This window comes from Hesperophylax consimilis, unplaced genomic scaffold, assembly GCF_061612785.1.
Source record: "Hesperophylax consimilis isolate HC1 unplaced genomic scaffold, BYU_Hcon_1.0 scaffold_46, whole genome shotgun sequence".
NCBI lineage: Eukaryota > Metazoa > Arthropoda > Insecta > Trichoptera > Limnephilidae > Hesperophylax > Hesperophylax consimilis.
Genome location: NW_028301276.1, coordinates 466,087 through 484,500, shown reverse-complemented (window position 1 = coordinate 484,500; position 18,414 = coordinate 466,087). Strand labels below are relative to the sequence as shown.

Below are 18,414 nucleotides of genomic sequence, written 5' to 3'. Positions count from 1 at the left end.
ACCGAGGACTTGTCAACAAATTGCATTCTTACCGACTTCCCGCATCCCTGTGTACGTGGATTGCTGACTTTTTAAGGGATAGGTCGATTCAGGCGGTTGCTGACGGTTTCACCTCTTCCTCGCACTCCATAAATGCTGGCGTCCCACAGGGATCGGTTCTGTCTCCGACTTTGTTTTTGTTGCACATCAATGACCTTTTGACATGTGCACCGATTCATTGTTACGCGGATGACAGTACAGTTCATGATAGCTTTTTGTTTGATAAGCCCCCAAAGGGCACACAAACTCCAACGGCTCGGAGGGCTTTGAAGCAGAGAATGGACGGTTATCTCGAGAGTATTTCCTCCTGGGGTAAAAATAATCTCGTCGAATTTAATGTTTCAAAGACCCAATCCTGTCTGATTACGTCTAAAAGGGATCCAAATGATAATCTAGTCTCCTTCAACGGAAGCAATCTTCCGAACAGGCCTTCCATTGATATGCTTGGTGTAACTATAAGTGACCAGCTCAGGTACGGGGGCTCCATCGAAGCCAGAGTAAAGTTGGCCTCTCAGAAGCTGGGCGTACTGTACAGGGCCCGCAGATACTTTAATAGTACACAACTGCTCACCCTGTACAAATCGCAAGTGCGCCCTACTGTCGAATTTGGCAGCCATCTCTGGTCTGGAGCCCCAAAATACCTGAAAAAAACCCTTGACTCTGTGCAGAAACGGGCGGTCCGTTTGATAGATTCCCCAATCTTAACAAACGGACTGCAATCTTTAGAGCACAGGCGCCAGGTAGGTATGCTGTCCTTGTTCTATCGGTATTACAATGGAAGATGCTCTGAGGAACTAGCGTCATTGATCCCTTCGGCACCGGTGCTTAGTCGGGATACACGCCAAACGCGCGCCCAACATTTGTACACGGTTGACACTTGTCACATGAGAACGGGTCGCTTCTACGATTCGTTCTTAAGTTCAACAGCTCGGCTGTGGAACGAACTGCCGGCCTCTGTGTTTCCTCCCTCCTACAACATGGGACTCTTCAAGACCCATGTTCACTCCTTCCTCTCCACAAAAAGACCCTCCACACAGCATCCCCAAAGATGACATAGGCCCTGAGGGAAATTATTTTCTTCAGGGCCTCCTGTGTGGAGTAAATATAAAAAAAAAAAAAAAAAAAAACAATTTAGGTAAATTTTTAGTCAATTCTGAAGATAAAGATGACACACTTAGTCATGCAGGAATTTATAAATTAAATTGTAACAATTGTCCAGCGTTTTATATCGGGAAGACAACGCGCAATGTCAACATTAGGATTAAAGAACATCTTAGATGCCTAAATAGCAATGGCTTTTCAGAGTTTGCCAATCATCTCATTGAAAAAGATCATACCTTCAATAAAAGCACCGGTGCTAAGATTCTCCATAGAAAAGACCATAGTAACAAATTGAATAACCTAGAAGCACTAGAAATTAAGAAAGCCATTAAAACCAAAAGTTTAATTCTGAATAATCAATTAGATTTGTCAAAAAGCCCAATACTGGGAATATTCCCTGTAAACTGTAAAATTCCCAGTATCCCTTAATCACCTTACAATTATTAATGCCTATTCTCTATTATTATAATATTTATATACACTAATTGTTTTCTTTTAATATATTGTTGTTTCATTTTGGTTTTACTTTCTATCTCCCTCTGTATGTATATATAATGACACATTTTGTAGTATTGATTAGTTTAATTTTGTACCCTGACGATGCTCGAGTGTAGCGAAACCGGTCGGTCTTAAAAATTAATAAAAATTCGTGGTTTAAACAAAAAATATTGTTTTTATTTCATTAAAAATAATTTATCTCACCAACAGGACTTTATTAGGATGAGGGGGTCATTAATTCAACAATAAAGCAATAAATTATTTTCTATAACGCTTAATAATAAAGCCACTGAAAGAATCATAAAATAAGCAATATTATTCGAAAAAAAGCAAATATTTGATTGACGAGTAGTGTAATGGGTACATAACATGTTTAAATGTGTTTTTATCAGTCATAATTATTATCTACTGAACTGTTTATGAGTATATGTAAAAGCCTTTAACGGGTTGTTTAAAGTATAATTTCAAAGTAGGTATTTATAATTTTCGTGTGTAAATTTTATAAATAAATAAATAAATATTTCATATGATGGCAACTGACAACACATAAAACAAGCGTAGCATGGTGCAATACTACAATAGTACAATGTTACCAATTTGCAATTTTGCATATCCGACATGTTGGGACAGTTGATCTTTCCCGTGAAATAAAAACTAAATTTACGTGTAACCATTTTATTATGAACACAATAGAATTAAAATTATATTATTTATCCATTGCTGTCGCAAACTTAAAATTGAAATAAAACTGATGCACTGAATGGTGAAGCATTCAATAGAGAATTACGGTATTTTCTTTAGTCATTGGGTGGAGCAATTTTTTTTTGAAATACGAATTTAGTTAGAACTTTAACAGATGAAATATTTTAAAACTTTCATGTTTTCAATGTTCCAAAACTTCATTAAAAATGTTTTATTTGAACTATTACTACGACGCCCTGGGGAAAATCAATTTCCCTCGAGGGCTATGTCATCTTTGGGAAAGCTGTGTGGAGGGTTTTTTTTAGGAAAGAAAGGGGAGAAAGTTCTGGGAAGGAAAAGGTATGAGCGGTAGGTAGGAATCGGGGGGTCAGTGTGTCCAGGTGTCACCCGGGCATCCCTGCTAAGTCGCCAAACGTAGAGAACCACTTGGGGTGACCTATGGCAGAGTTGTTGGTTAGCCAATAAATGGTTCCCGGGGCGGCGGTACCCACACCCGCCTCCCAAATTGAATCTGAATAGGGACTCCACTGCCCAACGTAAATAGTTAGGAACTCAATCAGCGCAATAAGCCAAAATTTAATTATTTTTCTCAGTTTGAATACATCTTTTGGACAGAGAAATTTCAATTTCATTCTACAAAACTATGTAATAATGCTCAAACAAATCAAATAAAAAAATAACGCGTATTAAAATATTTAAAAATGAAAAACATGGCTGAGAGAATAGCGAGATAATGAACTTGCAAACTTTATGAAGACAGCTAGAAACTAAATACAAACAAAAACTACAGGCTGTCTCAGAACAGGAAACCCTCGAATTCGAATTTTATTATTTATTAATATATTATGCTTTAAACCTACAATTTTTTTGTTATTCTACTTTATACCTAAACATTTATTGTTATTATGTTTTATACCTACATTTTTTTTTGGTTATTAAGCTTTATACCTCTAATTTATTTTGTTTCTATGCTTTATACCTACATTTTTTGTTATTATGCTTTATACCTACAAATTTATTGTTATTATGCATTACACCAACAAATTTTTGTTATTATGCTTTACACTTACAAATTTTGCCATAGAAACTAAAAAAATCTTTTAATATGGAAACTAAATAACTTCTGATTAACATGACTGAAAAAACATTATTTATTCATTGCACTTATTTATTCTTATTATTTATATTTAATTTTTAGTAACTCACTCAAAAAATGGGAACCGTTGATTTAGTGAAGTTTCCGCAGCGGCTGCATAATCCAAGTCATTTGCTATCAGCCATACTAGCTCCTGGGTCCAGGTCGTTCCTGGAAATATCAGTCATTCATTTATTGTATTTTATTGAAATAACATTTTTCATTTAAACATTGAAAAAAAAGTTGGACCCGAATATACCGCTTGCAACCACCTTACCTCTTATTCTATTTGAAATTACTTGTATTTTTAATCTTGTCGATCACAACACTTGCTTTTCGGATGACTGCAAGTAATTTTTCTCATTTTTTTATTATTATTATTGTTATGTGTACCTGATCTTGGATATGTCACCACCCAAACATCATCAGGTCTGACGGTGAAATTGTAGAAGTATTTGGATGCTTCCACGTATTTACTGGGCAGAAACCACTTTTCTTCGCCGACTTGAACGAATCCTGTTTTTTCTCCTGAAATGTAAAATAATTTGTTACTAAAATATAAAGATTTACAAGCCCTTTATCTAGCTTTACACAATTATTTCTGTGCTGGCGGTATAGAGAGGAACTATGTGCCTAACAAACGAAAGAAGTATTTTTTGCACAGAAAACCACAATATCCACAGATATACAGATATACAGACATTACAGACACACATAACCATAAATATACAACTCACTACATCGATATCTTCGGGCTTTTTGTATGAAACAAATTGGTCCTAAAAAACCATAGAAATGCCAATATATAAACAGCACAATTATTCGGAGCCTACTTATTATATTATACACCAATGAAAAACTTTGAAAGTTTATTCCATAGATTTTCAGAGTTTTTCATTAGTGGATTTACTTAGACAATCATATGACGTCACAATATTTCGGTTCCAATTTTCGATCGAAGTTATACCTCCCCCACCTAACTATCTTTGCAGTTAGGGGTCCCCACCGTAGATATTTTGCATACCAAAAAATTAATGAATTTTAAAAAATAATTCGTTCTTTAGTTCCTTCTCAATCCGCTGTGTGATTTGTAGATAACAAACTCATAGATAAGTAGGAAAATATATTTTTCTGTCAGTATTAAAATTATTTTTTTAATTGAATATTCATGAATGAGACTCATTAAAAGAAAATTTTTTGCACTATGGCTGATGTAAACAATATAATACTAGGTAATTATGCATATTCATGTTGCTGAGCGATAATGTAAAATTAAAAATATGTTCAAAATCAAATGACGTAAGTTTGATCGGTACCTACCTAACACCCAACTGTCGAATGTCGAAACGGTCGCTTTTTACTTCTTTAAACATAAATTGAATGCGAAATATCGTATTATGTAGCAATGCCGAGTGAAAGTGATAGAAAATAATCATATTCTACTAACAACAACGGTTTATGTAAGCAAAATATTCGCACGAGGATTTTTATAAGTGGAAGTGGACATCATGTTTTAATTATTTTAAAAATAGCACATTATTATTCATTTGAAAATAATTTTATACAACATAGGTAACAACATAGCAAACTACAAAACATATTATTACCTACATAGATCAACTCACAATACATTGGTGTGATTTGGTTTTTCACATTATATTTCAGTGCCCGTAAACGAATAATGGGGCTGATAGATTACGCTGTACGGATCATGGCTTGGCCTATTTCAACATATCGCTCGCGATACATTCCCATTTGCTGTGTATGGCGATCGATATGCTGAAATAGGGTAAGCCATGATGCGTATAGCGTAATGTGTCGCCTACTTAACTGATTTCCACTGTGTTATAAAAGTTGTATGGCCAGTACAGGACAGACATCGAAGAGGGTAGATCGAGTCTTAAAACATATTGATGTGGAACTTTTAATAATTGATACCAAAACCGAATTTGAATTCGATTCAGAAGTAAGATTCATTGCACGTTGAAATGATAATAATATATTTTTAAGTACCTACCTACTACCTAGATTAATAGTTACCTATAGATGGAACGCGGCGGTAGGTACGACGTTACAGCACCCATTTTAGAAGTTTTTTTCCATTGGTTTGATTTATACCTACCCCCTACTCACACCTTAAAATAGTAGAGAATTTCATTGATGTGCAATGATTGTGCATTTAATTTCTCAAGTTTATATGTAGATTTTTGGGGTTGAACTACTGAAATTTGAATGATCTGTTCGCACCTAAGGTAGGTACCTACCCGATGGGCGATAGGTATCAATTAGTTTTATTCAGTTTTCATTTTGAACTGTGGTTATTCGGCATCTCAGCATTAGGTACGACGTTCAAGCACCCATTTTGCAATGGAACGCGGCGGTAGGTACGACGTTCCAGCACCCATTTCGCAATGGAACGCGGCGGTAGGTACGACGTTCCAGCACCCATTTCGTAATGGAACGCGGCGGTAGGTACGACGTTCCAGCACCCATTTCGCAATGGAACGCGGCGGTAGGTACGACGTTCCAGCACCCATTTCGTAATGGAACGCGGCGGTAGGTACGACGTTCCAGCACCCATTTCGCAATGGAACGCGGCGGTAGGTACGACGTTCCAGCACCCATTTCGTAATGGAACGCGGCGGTAGGTACGACATAACAGCACCCATTTTAGAAGTTTATTAAAATAGATAAATTAAATAATAGTCTCTAATGAGTATAAAACAAAGTCGCTATCCGCGTCTGTCTGTTTGTGCGCTTAGTTCTTCCAAACTACACGACGGATTATAATGGGGTTTTCACTTTCATTTAGAGAATTTCTTAGAAAGTTTATACATGCATATCATATTTATAGAAATTATAGAAAAGTCGACAACGCCGGTTACACGTCAGCTAGTTAAATAATAAATTAAATAAACTAGCAGGATGGTATCCATCTAAATGACTCCACGATAAACGCTCCAAAAAGTGATAACTGATAACGCTGAAAACGTTCATGCTTTGTAAATTTGCAATAATTTGGCATGTGGGCTTATCAAATGCAACAAAAACTTAATAATGCTGAGATGCCAAGTAACCACAGGTCAAAATTAAAACTGAATAAGAACTACTTGACACCTATCGCCCATCGGGTAGGTACCTACCTTAGGTGCGTACAGATCATTCACATTTCAGTAGTTCAACCCCAAAAGTGGAAATCAGTTACGTAGGCGACACATTACGATATACGCATCATGGCTTACCCTATTTCAGCATATCGATCGCCATACACTACAAATGAGAATGTATCGCGAGCGATATGCTGAAATAGGCCAAGCCATGATGCGTACAGCGTAATCTATCAGCCCTATTATTCGTTTGCGGGCACTGAAATATAATGTGAAAAACCAAATCACATTAATGTATTGTGAGTTGATCTATGTAGGTAATAATATTTTTTGTAGTTGGCTATGTTACCAATGTTGATTTAAAATTTACATTCTGTACCATTAAGTACAGATATTAGTATCTACACAAAGCACAAAGGCTGGCAGAAACCCACATGATTATCGAGTATTTATTTATTAATATGTCTGCGTGTATGTAAAACCCACACTCAACGTTGAAGGTCGTACATAAATAAGGAAATTTTAATTTTAATTTACAATTGTGTCTTAACAGACGAGTAAAACACGGTCAAAACTGCACTGACGACAAACCGTCATTCGAGATTTTAACGTAACTCAACATAATATTCCCAAGGGGGTCCCAGAAAGGAGTTGGTAATTGAAATTGAGGTTTCGGCGCACACTCAACATGACGAATTACTTATTATGGAAGCCAACCCAATTCCCAATAAGGCAATTGAGTGGTAGAGTTCTTTAATCATCTAATTGCAAATATTTACTTAAACAACTGGTTTTCTTGTAGTATTTTAATAAATAAAAGAGTAGGTAGGTACCTACTAGAAAATCTCTTGAAGTGATCTGAATTATGATCTGAATTATAAATCTTCACTCCAATGTCATAATGATTTGATTATTAATTTACCTAGGTACCTAATAGATAAAAAATTTCATGATCAGAACATAATTTAATGGAAATGAAAATTGATATGTAGGTACCTTTAACTTAATAAGATTAACTTATTGACGTTTATAAACCTCATTGAAATAATTAAATAACGGAAGAAGCTACTCTCAATGAAAATATGAAAGAAGATAAAGTTATTAGGTACTTAATTAAAAATGGAAGCATGAGATTGATAAAAATGTCGGAATGTAATGAGTTGGCAATACTTCAACGGTTCGAGTCCCTGTCGCGACTGTTACCTTTTATTTGGCGCATCTTTATCTCTTTCATATTTTCATTGAGAGTTGTTGATTCTATCTTCTTTGGTGTTTAATAATAATAATAATAACATGGCATTTATATGGCGCCTTAGATGGAACAAACCAGAACTCACAGCTTTTGAAATTTGCGATTCAAGAGAAAGGCTATTGTCCATAGTGAAACCCAGAAATTTTATTTCTGCAGAAGGGATTATATCTGTATCCTGAATACGGATTGGACTGAAGTCAAGGAGAACTTGCCTTCCAGGGGAAGCTATCCACATAAATTCTGTCTTTGTCGGATTTAGTTTAAGTTTATTGACAGACATCCAACTTGAGATTGTGTTATGAGGCTAACCACCTCGTTTTTAAGGACGTCTTTTTCGTTTTTAAGGACGTCTTGTAAAACTATTTACCTTACACCCACCAGGGTGAAATTTAGAATAAATCATTATTATTAATTTTAATTGGAAACTAATAAATTTCTCACGAGAAACCAATACCTCAATTTAGCAGCCGTATAAAATGTTCTTCGATTTTTTTTTTGCAACAATAACATTTGGCTGTCATCAGTTGTTTTGTTTTGCTCTATCTAAAAATAATTTTATACCATTCTTTTTTGCTTTCTGGCAAAAAAAAAGTGTAGTGTGTTGTGCCTTGAGGTTTCTTCTCCCTTCTGATCTTCCAGGAGTCACTTTTCGCTGCTGATTTCCAGATATTTATAAACTTTTTTACTTCTGTAATTTTCCATCCTATTGTTGTAGTTGTTTACTGTTGTGAATAATGGAGGAAGATTTCCCTCCTGGACCCCCTACAAAGCCCCCAGATCCCTCTCCGGACCCCCCAGATGGGGAAAATGTAGAAATTTCTGACAGTGATTCTGTCATTTTGACTTCTACCAAAAAAAGGAAATTTACTCCTTCTTCCCCAATAAAACTTGACTCGCCTTCGACTTCACAGTCCCCACCAGCACTTTCTCAACTTCCTCCAACAAACTTTTATTCTCCTCATTCCCGTGGCCCATTCATAGTATACGCCCAAAAAACTGAGCAAGGAAAAACCATCCACCCTCTTGAATTTGGCAAATTCCTATCAAATAGCAAGAATCTTTCAATCAAGCCTGGAGGTGTAAAAGCCGAAGGTCGCTTCCGAATCTCCGTCGAATTCCTCTCAGGGTCAGCTGCCAATAGTTTCATCAAAAATATCTTCATTTCATCTAATTCAAAGTTCAAGGCATATATCCCTACTTTCAATGTCACTCGCATGGGCCTGGTCAGAGGTATCTCGACCGATCTGTCCATCGCAGAAATTCTGTCTTCACTTTCAACCCCCCAACACATTGGCAATCCCATAAAAGCCAGGAGGCTAAATTACAAGGACTCCTCTGAGGGTATAATTTTTTGGAAGCCCTCCCAATCTGTCGTTATCACCTTTGAAGGTCAATCTCTTCCCTCCCATATATATTTATTCTTCAACTCATTACCAGTTGAAATGTATACTTATCCCACCACTCAATGCTTCAATTGCTGCCGTTTTGGTCATACCAAAGCTGCATGCAGATCTCAACCCAGATGTTTTAAATGTGGAGAAAACCATGCAGCTGACCAATGTCCTTCTTCCTCCTCACCTAAATGTTTTAACTGCTCAGGCTCACATACAGCCATCAACACTTCTTGCCCAGAACAATCTCGCCAAAAAAATATCAAAATTTCTATGGCCTCTCAGAACTTGTCTTTTCTGCAGGCTTCTAAACTATTCCCGCCTGTCAAAAAATCATTTGCTGAGGCTTTATCCAGCAACTCCTCATCCAACCCTCTTCCCTCCTCTACAACAACTTCTTCTCGTTCAACTAAATTCACATACAAAAATGCTATCTCTAAACCGGCTCCTGGATACGATCAGCAACAACACAACTCACTGCTCTTAAATCCCAATGGTTCATCTCTTTCAAATGCCACAAATGGGTGTGCAAATAATTATAATCCCTCCTCAATGAACTCTCATAAACTTTCTGAAAAACTCTCCCAAGACAATTCTTCATTTATCCAAACTCTTATTATGCTTCTAATTGACCTCATTTCTTCTCAAACTAATCTACCGTCCAACGCTGCTACTATTATTTCCACATTGAAATCATTTATTCAAAATGACTCTTCAGGATGTCAGAATACTTCAGTGGAATAGCCGAAGTGCTATTTCTAACAAATCTGATCTCCTTAACCTATTAAATTCCAACTTTATTTCTTTGGCTGCTATCTCGGAGACTTGGTTTACTCCATCCACCCACTTTAATGTGGGAGGGTATTCCTGTCTCCGCGACGACCGCCCAGGAGGTACGGGCGGCGGTGCTGCCCTTTTTATTAAAAAATCAATATCATTTTCCCCAATAAATAATATCAAACCCCCCAATGCTGACTTCCAAATGGTTGCAGCTAAAATAAAGGATACATCCTTTATTTCAGTCTATCTTCCCCAACAGCCCACTTCAATAAACAAATTTGGTTGCAAATTGTAAGTCAACTAAGCCCTCCTTTCTTTATATTAGGCGATGTTAATGCCCATTCCCCCGTCTGGGGTTCTGCTTTCTCCGACCGAGATGGTCGAAGTGTGATGGATTTCCTAGATCAATCCAACCTTTTCCTTTTGAATGACGGATCTCCTACTAGGATCTCACGCCCCAGCACAAACCCCAGTGCAGTGGATCTCTCGATATGCTCTACTAGTCTAGCTTCTCTCACCTCGTGGGTGGTGTCCCCCGACCCTTGCTCCAGTGATCATTTCCCGATCACCATTACTTATCAAACTTCTTTCCAATCAGACAAGTCTCATATTTCGACAAAGGTTAAAACAAAACACACCAAATGGGATGAATTTAACTCTCATATGGACAAGTTCCTGCTCAATTTACCCGCCACCGATATATTTTCCGTCAAAGATGATTATAATAACTTCAAATCAATGCTCATAACTGCAATAAATAAATCAAATCCTCCCCCTAAAACTAAATCTCTCAAAAAACTCCCTCCAACTCCCTGGTGGGATGAGGAATGCTCCAAAGTAGTAAGAATTCGGAAAGCTAAATCTCTTTCCTATCGTTACAATATGACTATGGAGAACTATCTTATATACAAAAACGCTGAATCCAATGCCAAAAGGGTATTGAGGTCAAAAAAAAGATCCGGATGGTACAACTTCTGCAGTTCAGTATCTCCGAACACTCCAATTTCGGAAGTTTGGTCTATGATCCGAAGATTTCGATCCTCCTTCAGTTCACCATCTCCTCGAGCGTCTCATTCTAAATGGATCGATGAATTCTTGGACAAAATTGCCCCCCCTGCTGTACCTAACTTAGATGAAATAACGCCCATCTATAATACTCCTATGTCTAATCATTGGCTAGACTCTCCGTTCACCTTAATTGAGCTAAAAAATTGTTTATCAACAGTCAAGGACTCATCTCCAGGCAGAGATGGTATACCTTATAGCATAATCAAAAATAGTAATGATAATGTTCTAAACCACTTCTTAAGCATCTTAAATAAAATCTTCCAGACTGGTATAATGCCTGATGACTGGAGTTGTCAAATAATCATCCCTATTTTAAAAACAAACAAATCACCAAATTCTGGATCCAACTACAGGCCAATCGCTCTTTCATCCACCCTCAGTAAAATTTATGAAAAATTAATTAAAAACCGATTAGAATTTTTTGTCGAGAGTAAACAGCTTCTCTCTCCATCTCAATTTGGATTTAGGAAAAAAAAATCCACTCAAGATAACCTAGCCATCATCAGTACTGATATTAATTTATCAATTTCTAAACAGGAAGTTTGTCTTGCCGTCTTTATAGATATAGAAGGCGCCTTTGACAATGTTTCCATCCCAATCTTGAAAAAAAAACTTCTAGGCCTTGGCCCCCCCCCCATGTTTGTCCAATCTATTATTAATCTATTTCTAGATAGAAAAATTTTCATTGAACTTCCAGATATTTCTCCTCAAAGTAGGTCTATTTGGAAGGGTTTACCACAAGGCGATGTATTGTCCCCCTTACTGTATAATATATACACATATGATATGCATGTCGCTATTCCCCCACAAGTAAAAGTTATTGAGTTCGCAGATGACATAGCTTTCTTCTTATCATCCAAAATCATTCCTCTCGCCGTCAAATATCTTAACGAAGCCATGAATGCCCTTTGCACATGGCTCACGTTAAATGGTCTTGAACTTTCAATCCAAAAGACTCAGTGTGTCACCTTCTCAAACCGCCATAAAAACCCCCCCGTTCAAATTTTATTTAAAAATTCTCCCATCCCCAACGCTTCTGAAGTAAAATTTTTGGGAGTAACATTTGATAGGAAACTTAAATGGTCTTCCCATATTAATAATTTAGTTACTAAATGCGAAAAAAATATAAATATCATTAGATCATTATCTGGCGTTTGGTGGGGAGCTCACCCTACTTGCATTAAGTTGCTTTACAACGCACTTATTCGAAGCCATCTTGACTATGCCTGCCCACTTTTTAGTACTGCCTCAAGATAAATTAGACAAAATTCAATCTAAATCTTTGCGAATTATAACTGGAGCGATGCAATCATCACCCATCAATTCCCTTCAAGTAGAATGTTCTGATCCTCCTCTTTATTTAAGGCGTCAACTATTTGCTGACAAATTTGCTCTTAAATGTTTAAATTCTAAATGTCATCAGATTATCCCCAGCGTATCGTTGTTCATTGACTCAACCCATTCATCTACAATCAGAGCTTCAACTAAACCTCTTCCTGACATCTGTAAAAATTTTAAGTCTCTCTCAGAGCTCCACATCATCCAAAATGATCTACTTCCCTTATACAAATTAAAATATAGTCACGTCACCCTATCCCCAACAATAATAGAAGGGATCGGAATCCTTAAAAGTCATTCCAATCTCCCGGCCCGAACTGTCAATAATATGTTCAATGACATTATTTTATCTAAATGGCCCAACTTTTCTCTTTTATTTACTGATGGATCCAAATCTCCCGACTCTCCTAACTGTGGTATAGGTATTAACGTTTACCACAATAATTCTAATGACAGAATATTTCATTCAATTTCAAATCAATTTTCAATATTTTCAGCCGAGTGTATTGCAATAATAGAATCTCTCAAATATATAATCAAAAATAATTTTGAACATTCCCTCGTTCTCTCTGACTCTCTCAGTTCCCTCCAAAAACTTAAATCCAGTCCTCTTCTTCATCCTGATGATCACTTTGTATGCCTTATTCGAGAGATGATAGCCTCCATTCAAAGCTCTGGTAAAACTGTAACTCTGATTTGGATTCCTGGACATGTTGGTGTCATGGGTAATGATATTGCGGATGCCTTGGCAAAACAAGGAGCGTCCAACCCTGTTGTTACCCTCGTAAACCACATTCCCCTATCTGACATTTTTTCCATCATCAAAGATAGATCCCGCAATGTTTGGGCAGAGTATTGGCACATTGCTAGTCAATCCAAGGGAGCCTGCTATGCCTCAATACAAAGGACTATTCCATCAAAACCGTGGTTTCAGCAATTCCCTCATTTTTCCAAAAAAGAAATTTCTTCACTCATTCGAATGAGGATCGGACATTGTTCCGTTCCTTCCCATCTTTTTAAAATTCACGTTGTTGACTCCCCAGATTGTACATTCTGTGGTCTAGAAGTGGGAACTTTAGATCACATATTTTTTGGTTGTCCCTCTCTAAACAAATATCCTCTCTTCTATCAAGCCTTATCTAAAATTGCCTCCCCTCCATTCAACATCTCATCTCTTCTAAGTCTGAACTCGACTCCAATTTTCATTATAATTTTGAAATTTGCCTATTTAAATAAAATTAATATTTAAATTCACCTTTCATTTCTCAATAATTTTAAATGATGGCCAAGAACACCCTTGAAGGGTGAAAGCCAGAAATAATGGAAAAAAAAAAAAAATGTTCTTCAAATAGTTCTGTGAATTAGGTACATTTTCGTGTTCAATTTTCAAAAAGATAGAATTAACACTAAAATATCAACCATTCAAAAAACATTTTTGTTTCCAAAACTGGCACAGGTTTGGTACGTTATGTATTTTTATGCCGACGAATATATTTTGTATAACGATTTAAAATGTGCCATTCTCGATTTGCCGCCAAAACGACATGTTCGTTTTTATTCGTAAATTCAGCGGCGTTGCTTCTTGCTTCACACCGGGCGATGTTGATGACAACCTTCTTACCAGACATTAGCGTTTTCTACGTCATAAAGACGTTGTAGCCATTTGGAGCCTTTTAGGATTGAGCGGTTTAAATCGCTTTTCAAATAAATAGTTATGAATGAAAATTTTAAATTTACACATTTTTAGTACGATGATCAGAATGAGAAAAATGAACTAATCTTCGATACATTTTTAAAGGTTTAATAGTATGTGAAAATACCCCATTGGTGATTTTTGATCGATATTTATGTATAAATTAAATATAATTGATGGAACATGGATTTTAACGCCACACTAAAGGATGTCTGTGCAATGTTATTTAATTGAAAATTTTACGTGATTACTTTGATCAAGGCCCCGTAGTAAGCGTTCAAAGATGGCTTGAAAGGGAGATTTGTAAATACGAATGTTAGAGAGAGCGCGTCAATATTAAAAAAAGATAATAATTAAGGGAAAATGGTGAACATATTTAATGAAACACGACTCGTTTGAAATAGAGCAAAAATCTCTCGACAAATGCTTTATTTGCATTTAAAGATACACTGCGCATTTTTTCATGCCCATAACGTATTAAATTATTAAAAACGTGTTTTTAATAATTTTTGGAGCTTACTTTACGATTTTTTTCCATCGAGAGAATTTCATATAGTTAACATTTCGGCATATTATCTTCAAAAATAACATTTTTTTTTTTGGAACTTAAAAACTTAATTTATATGAGAAAAATATGATTTAAGATTTTCACGGCCAAAAGTATTTTTCTAATATGTTTTTGGGGTGTTATGCCGTGTTGCGCTAACTCCTTCTTTAGCCAACGTTTCGGACAACGTTACAGTGTAAAAACAAATAAATAAAAAAGTTATCGAGAAACTTTTTATAAATCGGTAGAAATTAGGTTTGCATTTTAAAGCATAGCTTGCAAAGGTGTTTTTTTCCCTAAAGTAATGAAATTAGTCTAATGAAATAGATATAAAAGAGCAGATTATGAATTCTTTTAAGTATATAATGTAAGGGTCTAAAATTGATGAGAGTAAGCAAAACACTAAAACCTTTTATTTTAGATTTACAGGGACAATGAATAATTATTAAGAGTTCGACGCTCTCCTGAGAAATCACAAAAGCACACATTTTTGACCCAAAACCACAAAAATATATTCTTTCTTTTATCTTATGACGTATTTGTTTACATACCGGTAAAATCCTTCAGAAGTTGATCGTTTATTTTCTTATCAACGAATTTAATTTCGTAGGGAAAATCATTATTATTGAACACAGCTTCATCGCTGGACCCCATGGTAGGATTGATAGCCACAATAAAATAATTATCACGAGAAACACTGAAAGTAAACTGGCACAGGATCTTCTTCAAACCTGCTGTACGAGGTGTTACGAAGTATTGTTAAATGTTCGTTGTACGTTATGTCACGCACCTGGGCCACGGGGCGACTGAGGACAGAGTGCCGAGCGGTTCGCGCCAGTCAAGTGGCCTCAGGAAAAGAAATCAGAGTCAAGAGTGAAAGTGACCGAGGAATTTGGAAATTATTTGGGATCTCCGGTGTTTGTTTCCGAAGTCAGTCCGCTGTCTGTTAGGGTGACCTGCATCGTATGAGATTATGACAACCTGCTATTAGAGAATAACTGTTACATCGTGTGATGTAAGTTTATTTAATTCAGTTGGGGCAACTACAAAGTTTGGAGAAGTTTTTTCAGACTTAATTATCACATTACAGGCATTGTGTGAGTGTATGTATTTGTATATGAGTGTGAATAAGTAGTTTATTTAATTCATTTGGGGCAACTACAAAGTCTCGTGAATAATACAATACAAATAATACACCCATATTTGTATAGGTGTGTTATTTTGTTAGGGCTTTCGTGCCAGTTAAATAAATATAAAAATTATATTTGTATAGAAATTGAAAAAAAATCAGTCACTTTGTTTGAAATAGGTACCTACTTACATTATTTGTCGCCTACCGATTTAAATGAGGAAAGTGAAGTTTCCATTCGTCAATTGATTTTCTAAGATCTTACTATGATTTTTAAAAAGGAACATGAAGTTATGAAATATTCATATGTGTCGCTTTGTCGGTAGGTGGTACCTGGTACCCGTACCTAAATCCTATAATATCTTCATTTAGACTTTTAGATGATGATAATTATTCACAATAAACCCAAAGAAACCATTTAATCCAGAACCAAAATTCAAAATATCACTATTTGAAGAACAAAACAAAGATTTCGGGAGCATGAGGTACTATTAGTAGGTAGGTATATACTAATAGTACCTCATGCTCCCGAAATCTTTGTTTTGTTTCTATTTCGGGAGCATGAGGTACTATTAGTAGGTATATACGATGTATTATTATTATTAATGTTTAAATATGTACATTTCAAAATTTCACAGAAAAGCTGAAAATCACATTTTTCTTGAAACTTTGTAACTGACCCTAGTACTTCAGATAATGTCGATAATAATAATGGATTATTAATTATACAGACATATTTTCCCGCCCGTGGACGACTAGAACATGAAGAAAGGAGGGGAATCCCATTCATGGACAAATAATATGGGGCAAATGAGGTAATGAAGATTTGAGCATTACGTGGTTAAATATTATTAAACATGGAGGTAGTTACATTAAGACGAAGAAATTACATTCTTGGGTTCAATGTCGTGGTGCCCCTAACAAAATATTCATTTTTAGATAATATGAAGTGTTTTGCGAATTTCGTAAAAAAACCTCACAAAAGTAATTCCATTCCAATTTTGGTGAATATTAATAGGTAATTAATTCTTGCGTCGCGAAAATATTACGCCGACATAAATAAAGCGTTACGTCACAATTCACAATGCGAATCCAATTCCAAACTTTTAAATCATTAGTAATATTATGCTGGCGATTTCAGTGTTAGAACAACTTTCTTAATTGAAATCAATAGTAAACGTGTTATTTTTACAGCAAAAACAAACGCGTCATTTCGGTCGAACGTCGCAGGAGACACCGACGCGTCATCATGTCGACGACCCGTTGGAGACATCAACGCATCGTACACAATATAGGTATATAGCGTGTTCCTAAAGTTTTATCTCAATGAAAGGGGAGTATAATTTTACTAATTGTAGATTTTAGTTGCTTTCGGCAACTAACCAGCCTAGCCTCCCAAATAATGATCATCGACTAATATGGCAGCTACGGCGCTTGTTTCAAAACATTTATTTGTACATATTTATTGAATTGCAAATAGATTTTTTTTTATAAACATATTTTTCACGCGGTAGGTGCTTGCACATTAGTTGCTAACCGACCAGAACCAGGGGACTATGGCAGCCCGAATTAGGAGAGACTGTAGGGAGTGGGGAGGGAAAGGAGATGAGGAATCGGGGGCAGGGGAAGTACCTGTCTATTCAACTCCAGGTACCAATCAAGCCGTTTGAAGCAACTTTTCCATTTTGAATGGTGTTCTTTCACCAGGACGATGCGGTGAGTATCTACCACTCTGGGAACAGGTTGAGACTGAAGGAAGTGGAGAATCCTACTGTTAAATATCCTACTATTCATATCTGGTGACTAAATTTAGCTAAAGCCATTTAAAGCAAAGGTGATCCTGAATGGTGGTTTCCCATCATAGGGAAACTTCTTCCACTGTTCAATTGTAATCTATATTTAATTTTTAACTTTAGTATATACTTGCTCCTGATGATGTGAACATTGTTAATGAAACATGTAGAGGTTATATATATATATATAAAGTGATGTAAACAAAGTTATTTTGTGTATTATTCTAATAAATAATGACATCACAAAATGATAAGCTTTCAGAAAAAAAATTCTTTGAAAAAAAAAAGAAAAAAAATTTTTGAATGAAAAAGTCCGCGCAGACTAAGGACGGGTTGTTTAAGTTAATTTTCAAGTTCTGTGAAAGTCCTATTGAAGTTCTGTTATTATATCAACATGGGCCAGTATCTTCACAGAACTGAAATAATGATAGAACTTCAATAGAACATTCACAGTCCTTGAAAATTAACTGTGAAATTTGATGAATTGTTCCAATTCTCTGAAACAACCCGTCCTTATTAAACTCATAATGGCTTGTCCACATTCTGGAACACAACATTTAGTAGAGTAGTTAGTGGTAACTAAAACGCTTAGTAGAATTCGTACGTATTGACAGAGGGCTTTAGTTATAAGTAATTAGTAGCAGTTTAGTTGACTGGAATAAGATTTATTCTATTTAATAGCCCCGCCGACACGCGCACCCTTTAGTGCAGGTGAGGAATACTGTCCACGTAGGGACGCGCATCCTGGACATCAACTTGCTAATTGCAAGTTTGGACAGTGCTTTAGTTACAACTAGACTCCACTAAATACTGGCACCGTGTGGACAAGCCATAAGGGACT

The 18,414-nt window shown here is 36.1% G+C and overlaps 1 protein-coding gene across 1 annotated transcript in view; it reads right to left on the bottom strand.

Moving 5' to 3' along the window:
- LOC149408888 (glycine receptor subunit alpha-2-like) overlaps positions 1-15,452 on the bottom strand; it is a 31,711-nt gene extending 16,259 nt beyond the window's left edge. Inside the window, exons 1-2 of the mRNA XM_089650353.1 lie at positions 15,203-15,452; positions 3,869-4,003 (exon numbers count right to left, since the gene is read on the bottom strand). Coding sequence (XP_089506479.1) covers positions 3,869-4,003; positions 15,203-15,305 — 238 coding nt within the window. The 5' untranslated portion in view covers positions 15,306-15,452. The remainder of the gene's footprint in view (positions 1-3,868; positions 4,004-15,202) is intronic.
- Between the last annotated feature and the right edge of the window lie 2,962 nt (positions 15,453-18,414).